At 38.6% G+C, this 15,202-nt stretch overlaps 1 protein-coding gene across 1 annotated transcript in view; it reads right to left on the bottom strand.

The window, feature by feature from the left end:
• The window catches only part of TDRD9 (tudor domain containing 9), an 87,592-nt gene that overhangs the window by 21,330 nt on the left and 51,060 nt on the right, over positions 1-15,202 (bottom strand). Inside the window, exons 10-20 of the mRNA XM_075426684.1 lie at positions 12,223-12,277; positions 11,985-12,069; positions 11,252-11,309; positions 10,517-10,621; positions 7,901-7,998; positions 7,399-7,530; positions 6,529-6,688; positions 6,382-6,445; positions 5,827-5,890; positions 1,569-1,613; positions 588-641 (exon numbers count right to left, since the gene is read on the bottom strand). Of these exons, the coding sequence (XP_075282799.1) occupies positions 588-641; positions 1,569-1,613; positions 5,827-5,890; positions 6,382-6,445; positions 6,529-6,688; positions 7,399-7,530; positions 7,901-7,998; positions 10,517-10,621; positions 11,252-11,309; positions 11,985-12,069; positions 12,223-12,277 (920 nt within the window). The remainder of the gene's footprint in view (positions 1-587; positions 642-1,568; positions 1,614-5,826; positions 5,891-6,381; positions 6,446-6,528; positions 6,689-7,398; positions 7,531-7,900; positions 7,999-10,516; positions 10,622-11,251; positions 11,310-11,984; positions 12,070-12,222; positions 12,278-15,202) is intronic.

Below are 15,202 nucleotides of genomic sequence, written 5' to 3'. Positions count from 1 at the left end.
CGTCTAAAGGCTAGCAGTCTGACTGCTCCTACCTCCCAGCTCCGAGCTGAGGTGATACTGGATGTGCCACTCCTGCAGGCTCTACCTAGAGCCATCTCTCCATAGTGTCAGCTGTGGCAGTTAACAAGCTACTTCAGAGTCCATCGCTCCCAGGCACGGGTACTTGGCCTTACTAACACATAAACGATTATCTGAAGTCCATTCTTCACAAGAATGCACACCTGGCTTTGTCAACATTACAATCATTTTCCTCACTACTTTCCTCTCCTTGAAACCCTATGTAAATGAGGTTTCTGCAACCACTTGAGAGAGAAGCAGAGGGGGAAACGCTGCCTAAACGTTTGCTCACTACAACCATATTCAATAAAGCTTCTGTGTGATCTTAATTGTACGTGGAGACCCAATATTCTCTGACAACTTTGAATAGCACCATCTCTCCTCCCCTAAAGAAACAAAAATTTGAAGAAAATATAGATCTATATATATTAATAAGAATATAGCAGGCTTATCCAAGATTGTAACATTTGTAGAAAATAGCAAAAGTCAAGTCCTTCTGCTCATAAAAATTATTATGTATTTCATCTTACCTCTCTGACCTTCTTGATATGAACACAATTTGACCGGCCCCACTCAAGCTCTTCCTGCAAAAGAAAGTGAAAAATACAAATGCAGAAATTGTTAGAAACTTGTTCTACTGCTAGTAAGCTTTCTCTCATATTCCTCTGTGTAGACAAAAATAATAGTTATACACAGCGATGGAAGAATTTGATCTCAATTCACAGCTTTCTTTGCATCCATCTGAATCGAGTATTATGACATGTATGAAAATATAGGACAATTATATATTTGACTAATAAGCTATACTTTGGTTACTACCAGCACACCTGTGGTTCATCTAAATTGTTCACATAAACCCACAAGTCCAAATCCTCTGTGTTGCATCTACAGAATTTACTTTAACATGGACACTTCTTCCAAAAAACCCAGAACTTCATAATCCAGATGTGCAACTTTATCAGACAGATTCTGGCTGTCTTGGCTACTCATTATAACTCAGTGTATGTCACATTCTGGTGTTCATAAAGCACAGAAATAAGACAGTTTTCTCCTCTACATACAAAACAAAGACTGGAGGCAGTTATCGTGCACATACTACTGTGTTTTGTGACTGATGCACAAAAAGATCTTCCATCTTTTAGAGGTTGTTTGGTTTTTTTTGGTAGGGGGCATGATTTATGTGTTTCCTTAAAAAAAGACCTATTTATGTGTATTAAAAAGTTTATTTCAACTACAGCTCAATTTCCCTTTTCAGCTAGAATTTCAAACCCTCTGGCCACTGTTGATCCATCTGTGAAAGGCACTATGTAAGGGATTGCCCTCAAATACTCAGCACTGGATCCAAAGACTCATGCTTTCTCAAAGCCTGTGCTTCTATTTACTTATGAAAAAAAGAAAAACCCTATTACAAAGTAGGATTGCTAGCAAAATTTCCTTTCTAAAAATATAAAATACACCAGCACTGAAGTCATGAACCATGACTAGAAAAGGAGAAATAAAGTTTAACTAACCTTGGGATGTCTCAGCTCCCCTTTCTGTTTGCAGGCCTGCCATGCCTAGGAAAGAAGCGGTGTAGTAGTCAGGCACAAACCGTAGTGCTTCAATAATAATTACAAATATTATTGTGGCATTTAAAACTATGAAGTCTTTTCCATACCTATACTGAAGATAATTTTTTAAAACCAATTTAAAAACCAGAAATGCCCATGGCTTACACAGACTACAAATACTTAAGCAGAAAAGAGTACGAAGAAATCTGAATCACTGTAAATTAGGTGGGAGGTGACTTCTTCAGATCAGTTATTTCAACATTCTACACAGCAGGACCAACTTAGATCAGGTTTTTGAGGATCTTGGCTATGAAACCCTGAGTAACCTTAACTGACCTCATAGCCGAACCTGATCTGAGCAGGAGACTGGACTATTGACCTCCTGAGGTCCTTTCCAGCCTTAATTATTTAATGATTCTAGTCTAATATGATGCTTGCTTGGTTGGTTCCTAAGCAGATATAAATACTTCTCACTCTTACGAACAGCCTGACTATTTTGTTGATTGTGGTCAAGAACTCTGGGTGTTCCTTTGCTCATATGTGAGCACACAAAGTGGTGTGGCTGCAAAATGCCGTTCTAAGAATGCATTACTGGAGGGCTGAAAGTGTAGCAGGGTTACTAATGTTGTATCATGACACGCTAAAGACCAAGAACTGCTGTAGAAACTATGTTCTGCCTTCAAGTCAGCTTGGAGGTTGCAGCATGCAATGCCACATCTTCACAATGAACAGGAGTTTAAGCACTATTGGATGAACTGTAATTACATATACTGCCTCAAACTTGCTATCAGCTCCTACAACTAAACTGGAAACATAGCATAATGAATGTAATGAAGCTGGCTACTTTCAGAGCTTTTCTTTTCACCTTGCTTTGGGGCAAAGGTCAGACACTGACTGATTCAGATACAATTCCAGGGTGGATGCCTCCCAGAAAATAGCACCGAAGAGAAATTAACATACCCAGGATATTAATGAAAATAATTTCATTATTAGGCAGCAAATTTATGACAGATGCCAGCAAAATCCATTTCTTCTAGTCTGACGGCAAGCCAACTCAATAAATTTTCCAGCTTACTGTGGACATTGACTATTAGCATAGTTGAATAATCAGACTGCATTTCTCTACTTTGATTGAGGCTGTCTGATGTACTGATTTTAAATAATGCTTTTCACATCCGCCACTTCCATACCCAAACCTTATAATATGTCAAAAAATAAAAGAAAAAATAATGCTAAATAAATGGAGTTTAAAAACTCTCTCTTTTTTAAATCATATCACTTAAGCCTGGCTGATGAGCCTTTAATTCCCTGGATTCTCCTCTTTCTACTACCAACGCTTTTGACCTTTTCTAATTCATTGAAACTTTTGCATAAGCAAGGGCTTAAAAAAGACATGCTAATGATTCACAGAACTTCAGCCTACCCTGGAAGAAATCTAATCAGAACCTGGGATTACGAAAACAAGTACTTCCCCTGTTCTTTTCTGATACTCAGCCATTTAAAACACAAAGCTTTCACATCACACACACACAGATACTGCACAGGAAGCTTTGTCTGAATGTTTGCGTTTATTCTCCAGGACAACATACTGGTTTATAGAAATACCACCTTGAGATTAAGGGGACACGAGGGAAATGTAGTATACAGTAGGGTAAGTGGGATACAGAAAAGATGATGCTTGAGCCCCAGGACCAGTGGGTACATGTTGCACATGTGCCTGTGTGTGCTTCATAAAATTCTGACGCCAGAGCACAGAAAAACAAATCAGCTTTCACCACAGAATCACAGAATGTTTGGGGTTGGAAGGGACCTCTGTGGGTCATCTAGTCCAACCCCCCTGCCGAAGCAGGGTCACCTACAGTAGGCTGTAGAGGACCTTGTCCAGGCGGGTCTTGAATATCTCAGAGAAGGAGAATCCACAACCTCCCTGGGCAGCCTGCTCCAGTGCTCCGTCACCCTCAGAGGGAAGAAGTTCTTCCTCATGTTCAGACGGAACTTCCTGTGCTTCAGTTTGTGCCCATTGCCCCTTGTCCTGTCGCTGGGCACTACTGAAAAGAGCTTGGCCCCCCACCAAAGTGAAAAAAGGCCAACATACAAAAAATGAAATAAATTAAATCTGCAGCTGAAGACTGTCGAGTCTTCAGAAGGTTACAGAACATATCAGACAATTCATAACGGACAACATTGGATTTTGAATTAGTTCCTCCAGCAGAAGTCTTTCCGGTGCTGTACCAGCTCTGCTTGCGACCGCGGGGATCAACCTCTGTCCATGGTACTGGGCCAGCACACAGCCAAGCATCCAGAAAAATCGCATTTGGGCCAAACGAAATATTACAAAGTCAAAGCTATGAAGTCGGGAAAACGGATGCCAAACTCAATTCTGTGCTAGAATTTACCAGCCCAAACTGCCCTTGGTTGAAAGGGATCTACCAACATCACTGTGTGTCTGACATTTTAGTTTTTGTTGTTACAATAGAGAGATAAACGCTACAGACAGGCTATGAATTTTTCAGCCCCGATTAAAGTGAATTTATGATAAACCAGAATTTCCTTTGATCATCAGTGGATTGCCTACACAAAAGCATAGTAGCAGGAAAGCTAGTCATTTCGGAAAAGATGGAGAGTCATCAGGTTATTAACATTCACTACCTGAGACAAAACACGTCAGTCCTGCTTTAAGCCAATACTAACATTCACTTACAAACACTGCAAGCCTACCTAGATAACAAGCTGACCTGAAGCAGAACAGTACACATACGAGTAAAGAGGCAACCTGCTACCATTTGTAGTGTAACTTCTTAGCTAGCAGACAGAAGCAAGTTCACACCACAACAGTTAGATGATTTTGTATCAATCAGTATTTGCAACAACAGAATGTCCCTATGTAAATCTGTTTTTACTGAGCTGAAATGGGACATTGTCCACATGACTACTGGCTGGTTAAAGATACTTTTTTTGCAGAACAAATAAGGAACACTCTGGAAAACCTAGAATATACTCTTTCTTACTGGAATTTTATCCTGATAACTGCTAAGTGTGCAAATTACAGGAGACAAGCTTACCTGTCTAGATAAATTAATGAATGCATTACAGTATTTATTTAAAAAAAAAAAAAAAAAATCTTATTTTAATGCAACACCATTTAAACATCTCCAAGCTTGATGAAAAACATTTTGCTCCCAAAACCTGGTATTTTCCTAAAAAATTTTGGTTTATTAGGAAGCAGAATTCAGTATGATCAAAGACTTTCCTGAATGACTGAAGGCTGTACATTTTGGGTATCCGTAATTTCAAAGACATAGGTCTGCAGCAAATACAAATTTCTTGCTGCCCATGACAGGGCTTTTATCATTCACTCCTAAAAAGGCTCAGAGACAATACGGAAAGAAGTCTTGAAGCAACGTAAATGTAGACAAAGTATTAAGACACTGGCAAATAAACCTAGCAGACTTTCAAGAGAAGCATGAGAAGGCACAGTAGCACTATCACATTTCAGAAGACTTCAGTCTCGTAACAAGATTTCTAACAGCCGCAGTGGGATCCTCAGTAACACACAGAGAGCAGATACGCTATGTTAGAAACTTGTTCAGCACCTCAAGTTACTAATTCCAGAACCTTCATTCTGCTTACCAGTTATCCACCATTTGTTCTGTTGGAGGCAATGAGACATCAATTTTACATTAGCTGGAATGACACAGAAACATTCCTAGACTGGAAAGAATCTCCATCCCCACATAAAACAGCTCTTTTATTGAAAGAATCACAGCGGGTCAAGAGAACCTGAGCCTCTGACTCCCATCTTACTCATAACCTGCTCCTACTTCTAGCAAGCAGAAGATTGAGATAAGCAGCATGCTCTCACTCTCTTCCCCCATGCTTTGTGCTGTTTTCCATCTGCTTAGTAGAAAACATACCTCAAAAGCCACAGGAGACTGTCAAGCAGGGAGTATACCCAAAAGGGAGCCCTGCAACCCATTTTTACCACCTTACTTTGGTGCAAACTTGTGCAGCTCCTTCACAGTGGTTAAATTTAACTCATCAGAACTAATAGTGTTATCCAGTAGGACACAGCCTTCAAAAAGTATCACTAAGTAGCTAGGAGTAATGTGAAGTTTTTAGCAACTTCAAAGCACAAATGCTGCACTGATCCTACAAAGGTGAGAAGCTCCGTCTTGGTCTATCAGATTTCACTGGCAGATAAGCCAGAGAAAAGACTTACCTTAAATGCATTCACAATTGCAATACAGTCACTCTTACTATTCCCAGCAAAAAAGAGTTTGTTCCTGGCAATACAAATGAAAAGAATTATAAGCAACATTTTTTTCAAATACTGAATGTATTATACAGCTCAGAATGCTACACTATTTACACCTTCCAGGATTTTAATAAACAAGGTCAATACATCTACTGTAATTATTTGTTCTTATACACATCTCCTTGCCGAAGGTAAACTGTGTGGGCAGAATAGCAAGGGTATTTTTTTGATTATTATTAAAAAAACATTTTAATAGACACTGCCACATATTCACATGAGAAAGGCAAAGCTGAAGATTCAGGTCTTGCACTCAGAAAACAATGAGTTAACTCTATGATACTAATTAGCTCACACAGAAATAGATTTCAGTATCTCAGCTGCCCTGGAAAAGCTTCTTTTTGCACTGTTTGGCACTTTGACAGAAAATCAGCCTCATGACATGAAAAATTTTATTTAGTGCTCAGCTTAGCCCTCTGACCCAAAGGTAGTCAGGAAGTCGTAAAACATCTAGGGTAATACCTGTATCCATGGACATGCTGTTTGAAAGGTACTGCAAAAAAATTCCGCAAGGAGAGTGCTGCAGCTACAACAAAAACAAATCAAAATGAAAACCTGCAAATCACTTGTTTTTAGAGAAATGTTGCCACATGTACTTCTTTCAGTTACCTATAATAAGGCATTCTTCTAAGCACCCAAAGACATGCCCAAGGACTATCAATTTTCCGAGATGCAGATCCACTGGTAACTGTACCAATACCTTTCCTAAGAAAGTCAGCTCACCATCATATGGATTTTCTTCTGTTTGTGCCCAAGTCAGTGCTCCCAGCTAGAGAAATTAAAATTTATTCACTTATAAAAGTTGTAAAAGTAAATATAAGAGCAGTTTGTAAGAAAACAAGACAAGAAGCAAGCAATTCTCTCAAAGCAACATCAATTAGTATCGAAACTGTAATTAAGTTGAAGTTCTTAAAATAATTTTTAAAAGCTTAGTATTTTGAAACCAAAGCTTCTTCTAAGTATATTGGATATAAAAGCAAGCTACAAATGATACAAATATAGTTTCTTATGCACTTTGGAAAAGAGAAAGTTTAATGCCATCAATGTTCTACCCTACATCAACTTTGCAATTGAAAAATAAAATCACCAACTTCCTTGTAAAGGTCAGGTGGTCTTCAGGATGACCTCTATACATTATAAGGTGTAAGAGTGTTTATTAATACAGAGCAAAACCACAATTTCACTTACAGAGTTCAAGTTCTCTTACTTTCTTCCTATTCTTTCTCACCACAGATGCTAGTTCATAAACAGTATCATTATGCCTTGATGAAATTATAATCCCGTTTTAATGAAGTAACTGCAGAAATTATGCTGAAGAGGACGGTAACCCAACAACAGCCAAATGTAAGAAAAGATTCTCCAGACACAGTTCCTATTTCAGGTTCCAATTAAAGCTACTACCACCTTAAATACCAAGAAAAACACTTCTAGAGTACATTTTTATTACCTTGATTTTAACAACATTAAAAGAATGCCTACCTCTTTCAGCTGAAGTATGCTACGTTCAATGTCACCTATACTGGGTGGAGAAAGAGCTGTTGCCAGTAAGGCTTTTGGTCCCCCCATATCAAACTTTTTTATTTTTAAGACTGTAGTTTCCAATGGACAACGCTGAAGGGAAGACAATGTTATTGTTACTTTTCCACCCACGGGAAGTGTGACAAAGTGTTTTACATAAAAAATGCTAAAATTTACAATTTAGTAAAAGCTGAAATTAATTTTGTGTAATTTCTCTTTTGAACAGATTGCTTATTTCTAATCTACATCCATTTTAATGCTACAATGTCTCTTCTATGAAGAAAACTATGTGGAATGGTCTTTGCCAATTATTTATAACTTGAATTCTATTCAGTGTGACAGTTACAAGTAACTATTCAAATCGTACTCTGTCTTCAGGAAAAGTAAAGCAAAACTACTTTTTATTGTCTCTGCTATGACCACATACATTGAAAAAATTCTTAATGTTCCCCAAAAGTCTTACCAGTATCTCAGGTACTGACTTCTCTGGAATAAACTCTGTCCAGAAGTCCTTGTATACAAGCCTATAACAATACCCTTCAGAAACACGTCCAGTACGACCTTCACGTAAAAGAACAAATGACCAATTTGTAAACTGCCAAGTTTCAGGCTGTTCAAAACCCATCCATCTACACGCCTTCTGGGCAGCTAAGCAGCACATGACAGCTGATGCTGCAGGCTGACCAGTATTTTGCTCTCTTGCAGCAGACAGGCCCAGTGGAAACATTCTCTCTGTCCTTTCCTACGTAAGAATTGGATGAAGTAATTTTTCTTTCACAGCAGCAGTAACTAACAAAAGAGTTACTTAGGTATTTCACTCAAATATCTCTTTCACCTAACTGCCCTCAGTCAGCATCTCAGTTGAAGAGACACTGCAAATCCTGCACTAAAATACAGTTCCTCAAAAGCAGGAAAAGGCAAGTCCTACCAATTCTAAGTTTAATATAGTCAAATACTTTAATGCAAGTTTTAGAATACCCATAAACTGAAGATTCTATACGCAGAGTAAACATGCTTTGCGTTTGTATTTCTTTACACAATGACTATACTCAGATTTCCTATTTGACTCTATAGCTAGCAAAAATTTCCCATATAAGCAACTGTCAGAATACCATGATGAACACCAAAACATCTTTATGATCTACTAATTATAGAAAACACACTGATTCAGAAAGTCTGTCTTCACAAATCCAAGTATCATTCACCTCAACAAACTAAAGGGTACTCCACTGCAGAATGACGCCATATTTTTAAGTCATACATGCAACAAGTCCAAGTCTGCTAAACAAAATACTGCTTCTACTGGTGGTATATTGGCTGGTTGTCATAATCTACACTGACCCAGAACCATATGGAAATAAAGCTGTGTATTGGGTTTGTGTGGCCAGGTTTTGATAGTGAAGGGGCTACAGGGGTGGCTTCTGTGAGAAGCTACTAGAAGCTTCCCCGGTGTCCAACAGAGCCAATGCCAGCTGGCTCCAAGACAGACCCACTGCTGGCCAAGGCTGAGCCCATCAGTGACAGTGGTAGCACCTCTGTGATAACATATAAGGAAGGAAAAAAACCAAGTATAACAGCAATTGCAGAATGAGAGTGAGAATATGTGAGAGAAACAACTGCAGACACCAAGGTCAGTGCAGAAGAGGGGGAGGAGGTGCTCCGGGCACTGGAGCAGAGATTCCCCCGCAGCCCGTGGAGAAGACCATGGTGAGGCTGGCTGTCACCCTGCAGCCCATTGAGGACCACAGTGGAACAGATATCCACCTGTAGCCCATGGAGGACCCCACACCGGAGCAGGTGGATTGCTGAAGGAGGCTGTGACACCATGGGAAGCCCACGCTGGAGCAGGCTCCTGCCAGGACCTGTGGACCCGTGGAGAGAGTAGCCCACACTGGAGCAGGTTTGTTGGCAGGACCTGTGACCCTGCGGGGGACCCACGCTGGAGCAGCCTATTCCTGAAGGACTGCCGCTCCTTGAAAGGACCCACGATGGAGCAGTCTGTGAATAACTGTAGCCTGTGGGAAGGACCCACATGGAAGTGTCTCTCATAGGAGCAATCCCATGCTGGAGCAGGGGAAGAGTGCGAGGAAGAAGGAACAACAGAGATGTGTGATGAACTGACCGCAACCCCCATTCCCCATCCCCCTGTGCCGCTCGGGGGAGGGGAGGAGGTAGAGAAATCAGAAGTGGAGTCTGGGAAAAAGGGAGGGGTGGGGGGAAGGTGTTTTAAGATTTGGTTTTATTTCTCATTACCCTACTCTGATTTGATTAGTAATGAATGAAATTAATTTCCCCAAATCAAGACTGTTTTTCCTGTGATGGTAACTGCTGAGTGATCACCCTGTCCTTATCTCTACCCACAAGCCTTTCGCCATCATTTTTCTCCTCCTGTTGACGAGAGAGGAGTGATAGAGCAGCTTGATGGGCACCTGGTGTCCAGTCAAGGTCAACCCACCACAAGCTGTAATTGTGAAGTCCTCCTAATATTCAAAAATTTGGATTTTTTTTATATCTAAAGATGTCACTGTTATTAATTTGTTTAGTATTTTTTTCAATTGAAACGACAAGATTTTGATATTTAAGACTACAGTCTTATAGGAAAACTGATATGAATCTAATTTAACCTTGTGCTACAAACACTGGTCTACACTAGAGACACTGCTGTGGATATTTCAACTCATTTAAGAGTGACAAATAAAAATGAAAGGTTTTTTTACTGCTGAAATTCACAAGTAGTTAATAAATACCTAGCAGTACCTACTTCTCCTTTTTAAAAATGGCCCTAAAAAAAAATTACTATTAAATAACAAAGAATCCTTATAAGTTTTGTGGTCCATGAATTTACAATAAAATACAAAACATTCCTCTGGAAAAATACTTGAACAAAATAAAACATTCAGGCATAGCTGCTTAATCACCTTTTAATATCATGACATGTTAAGGAATTACTTTTCTGTATAAACTATTCATGGCACCAATAATCTGTGCTTTTTACTGTTAATAACATGAAAAGCAATGTACAACTCTCCATGAAGCTTAGCTTCTAAAAATTACTTTCCATTACCTATTGTCATCTTACCTTTTCTTTGATTACAATTTGTTTTAGATGCCCAGCAAAGTCTCAAACTTCGGTAATTAGTTTCCTCATCACAAACCAAAGTTCTAGTTAAGCAGAAATCTATCACTGCAATTCAGAAAAAAAAAAATCTAGTATTATTGTGAAACAGTTTATCCTCACAGCAGTGGAAAAAATACTGGTTGATTTTGTATCATCAGAAAAAGAAAGTTTGAATTACTTGAAAACCAATGAAGAGAACACTAGATTTACAGGGAACCAGACCTAGGATACTCTGAATACTAACAGAACTGCAAAAATATTTTAACATCAATATAATAAACAGTTAGGGCAGATGACAAGCATTAAAAAGCAATAATTTCTGCATTTATACCTTCTATATCAGAATTTGCTTAATCTGATGCAATTACTTCAAACTGTAACTAGAATGCGAATAACAAACATAAGGTACTTCTCACATGGGGTCTGATTCTGCTTGTTATTACGTTCAAAATTATTCTTTTTCCCCATCCAGTAAAGATTAAAACCAACACCCCACTCACTAGCTCTACTATTTGTTCATCTATTCAGATTTAAAACTGTTCTGTTGTGAAAGAAAGAATTCAACAACTGTCAAAATTAAAATCCAACAGCAATGTTTTGTAAAATGGTGACATGTTGTGGAGATATAGGCTAGCACCAGTAAGGAAAACGTCACAAATACTGTATATACACAACTAAAAAATTTAGATGACTTACCATACTTCACATCAGGAACTGTTACAGAGCTCTCAGCTATGTTTGTAGATAGAATAACCTGAGTTTTGAAGCAAAAAAATGAGCGACAAATGCATAAAGAAAAAAATTAATCACACTAATGTTTCTACACGAAAAATCCAACTTGCTATGAAGAAATATAAATGTAATGGCAACATAGTATTTCTGCTATGCATTTTAAAAAAAGCAATACAGCACAAGAAAACTTATGAGCAGAAAAACATAACAGAGTAGTACAGCATATGACAATATAGAGGAAGAATGGAAATATTTCCTTATGCCTTTGTCATAACAAAACATCATGCTACTAGCAGTGACAAAGAAAACAAAGACTCTAGTCACAATGGGGGGTACAAAGCAGGCGAGAGACCCCCATACTGGGGGACTACATTGCTATGCAGTGCCACCAGTGGCATACTACTGTCAAGCAGGTGCTAGATTCAACATGCACCAACTATTTTGAAGGACAAAACCAGTGCCACACAATAATTTAAGTGCAGCTTCCTATTATTGCACTTCAGGTCTAAACACCAGTTAAAGCAACAGCTTGCTAAGACAGACAATCAGTTTACATCTTGAAAAAACAAAACTGTTTTGCCCTTACGCAATGATTTGAGTTGGCACAGCTAATATCAATTTATGTACATTATTATTTGCGATTATTACTCTAGCAAAAGGTTTCACACACTCAAAATAGTGATTCAACAATATTTACTTTTCTGTAGCCAGGAACTATAGCCAAGAATACGTTACTTTGTTCTTCTAATGTCACGCGTGAGTGAAGTGGGTACACCTGCCACCTAAAGAAAATAAATTAGTGAAATATTTACTGATGCAAGAATATAAAAATTAACTACACCTCTGTGCTAAATCACATTACGAACTTAGAACACCTACAACTGAAGAATTCATGTTCAATTTTAATTGAACTGAAACAATGTGGTTTAACTTACCTTTTCTTACATATACCTGAGAGACATGAGTGCATGTAGCTTATTTCACTCAAACCTAAGGAAAAAGTAATCACAAGTTAGTTTTCTTTTTAGTAATCACTACCCATTTCTCACATCTACTTAAATTCTTAATTGACTATGATTACTACCTCCTTTTCACAATATAATAAAACAGCAAAAGAGTTAAACAGTAAATGTAATGAGTCACTGAAACACTTTTTCAAGAGTCATTTTGCATAATTTTACATTTACTGAAGTGGCAGTATCAGATATAAAGGCCATCTGCCAGTGTCCCACTATTAGCCCTCGTTTCAGTTCCTTACAACTGACAACACTCCCCACATGCTGAATGTTCGGTTTAGGATAAACAAGGTGTTTCCAAGAGCAGGGCCAATGGGGGGAAAAAAAAAAAAAGTGAAAAAGAAAAAAAAAGTAGCTATTTTGCCTTAACCACCTTACCTTTGGCAGTTCCAGTGCCCATTCTCTGGGGCATGGATTTCACATCTGCCAAGGGAAATCTTATGATTATAGGATTTTTGCTGTCTTCCTGAATACCTCCACAGGCATAAAAACCTTTTTGAGAAGCCTAGTTTACTACTACTTAATACTTCAATTCCAAAAACCCCATTTTCAACGACCTGTCCAACACTGGGCTTCCCCAGCTGGATATTAAAAATGAAATTATTCTACAACTCCAGTACAGGCTTGCTGCAATTTTCAGTAATGCTAAATGCAGTTTGAGCAGCTGGATGTGAAAATTCTTGTACTCTTTAGATGACTGTTACTTGACTTCAGAAGTGAGAAGCATGGAAAACAAATGCAAGCTGAGGAAGAGAGGTATTTTCAGGAAAGATAAGAGAGAAGAGTAACTTAAACGAGTGGAAAGAAAGGTATGTGATGGGATGGAAACCGTGACTGAGTTAAGCTAAGCAAGGAAAAGGCCAGAAAGTAAGAAACTAGAGCAAGAAAAGCAGCAACAGATTCAACAAGAAACCAACATGGTAATAATACAAGGTTAGCTAGGAAAAGAAATTGTAGGACAACATGGAGATTTGTGAACTACTGGAGTCAGTGAAACTGAAAAATGAGGGGAAGTGACTATAGGCAAGGGAGATAAAAGACATCAGGGTTGGGAAGAGAAGAGATGAGTTGGAGGATGAGAAAAAGAATGGTGGTTGTGGAGCAATCAGAGGGAAATTTTAACATTTCAGAGATGTGCTTTGTGTGAGGCTACTACAGCAGAAAGCAATGTCATTAGAACCTAATAAAGACAGCCAGGAAACCCAGTTTACATCACAGTTCAAATGAATTAAGAGTACTTGAGAATGCAAATAACTGGCCAAATACCAAAATAATGACTAGCACAATAATTAAGCAATTAACAAAGCTCTCAGCAAACCACCTTCAGCACTGTAGAGAAAAACATGCAGACTGGGAAATATTAAAACAGTAGTACTTCTAAATATTACTATAATACAGAAAAAAATGTGTCTCATCATGAAATAGAGAATGTAATTAAAGATACAGAGAAAACCGAAGAACATAATGATATGGTCTGTTTGGATACAGCCTTCCACACCTGCTTGATCTCACTAGGTACTGCTCAGCTGTCTCACTGTCTAATGCTTCCTATCTGGCATACTGCCTGGTTACATATCTGAGTAAGACACTGAGGCTTGAATCCAATTTATGTTTAAAAACAATTAAAAGAAGCTTGACCCGTGACTGGAAGCAGCAGACTCTGCATAACCAATATTAACAGCAATTATTAATCAGTCTAGTAACTACTGACTAGACACAGCAGGAGATATCTGCTGCCCAGTTCTTGAAGCGACAAGATTGCCTACAGAACAAAAGGCTGCCACCAGGAGAGACAGATCTTGGAATGAAAAAGCAACCAGTAACAAAATATGTTTGACAAACAGGACAATAAGGAGAGTGGGGTATGGAGAAGTGCAAAAGAAAATACAAAACAGAGAGGCTGACACAAGTAGGACAGATAAAAGCTTAGGACAGTACAGCAGAATCCCTCTGAAAGAAAACCCTAAAGCTTTAAGCTGTGCAATTCCTGCCATCAGCAAGCACATGTGAAGCACACAGAAATCAGGCCACTGCCATCTTCTGCAAGCTCCTGAAGTGGACAGCAACCTACTATTGCATCCACTTAGCCCATCAGCTAGTCTGACAGAAGCACGTTATACACTCAAATGTGTAGCTCAGTGATGATTCAGTCAACACTGTCTGACCTCTTACGTCCAATTTCTTCTTCAAGAAGTCTAAAGAATTGTACATCAATGTAAATGCTCAAGAAACATTAGGGTTGCTATGTCAAGCACTAAAACAAAAAAATTCCAGAACTAAGTGTGCAAACTTAATGCAGCCCACTTGGAACATATTTATGCATACATGTTAAAAAAAAAAACAAAAAACAATCACCGTACAGTTTAACATGGCATTTTGTATCACCTAGCACCCAGGGACGGACTAGCTCCGAAATCAAATGAGAGCTGAGAACTGAAGGATATTGATCTGTAAAGAATCAGACTCGGTACAAAAAAAAAAAAAATTTAAGCACTGAACAAGACAGCCAATTACCATAGGCAAGGAAAACGTGGCATCCTACTTGAGACAGCTGCAGCTGCTCTATGGAAGCAGATTCTGCCCCATCAGGGAGTTCCACAAAGAAAGTGGGGGGGGGAATCTCTTAACAGTACTCCTTCAGCACTCCTACTTTTTCTGGCTGCTGCTGCCTACTCAGCTTGAAATGTCAATGGGAGTGTTATTTTGAATGTACAAAATGCTATGTGATTGTAAGCACTCAAAAAATCTAGGCATCTCAAATCAGTGTCCTAAATATAGAGATTATTTTTACCCAAATCTGTCTCAACTGCCCTATTGCCCTCTCCTCCCCTTTTCTCTAGTTCTGTATAAAGACTATTTGTGAAGAAAATTTCAAGAGGTATTTGCTAATCCTGTGTTC

The sequence above is a fragment of the Opisthocomus hoazin genome, chromosome 7, assembly GCF_030867145.1.
Source record: "Opisthocomus hoazin isolate bOpiHoa1 chromosome 7, bOpiHoa1.hap1, whole genome shotgun sequence".
NCBI classification, from domain to species: domain Eukaryota; kingdom Metazoa; phylum Chordata; class Aves; order Opisthocomiformes; family Opisthocomidae; genus Opisthocomus; species Opisthocomus hoazin.
This window is presented reverse-complemented; position numbering and strand designations above follow the sequence as displayed.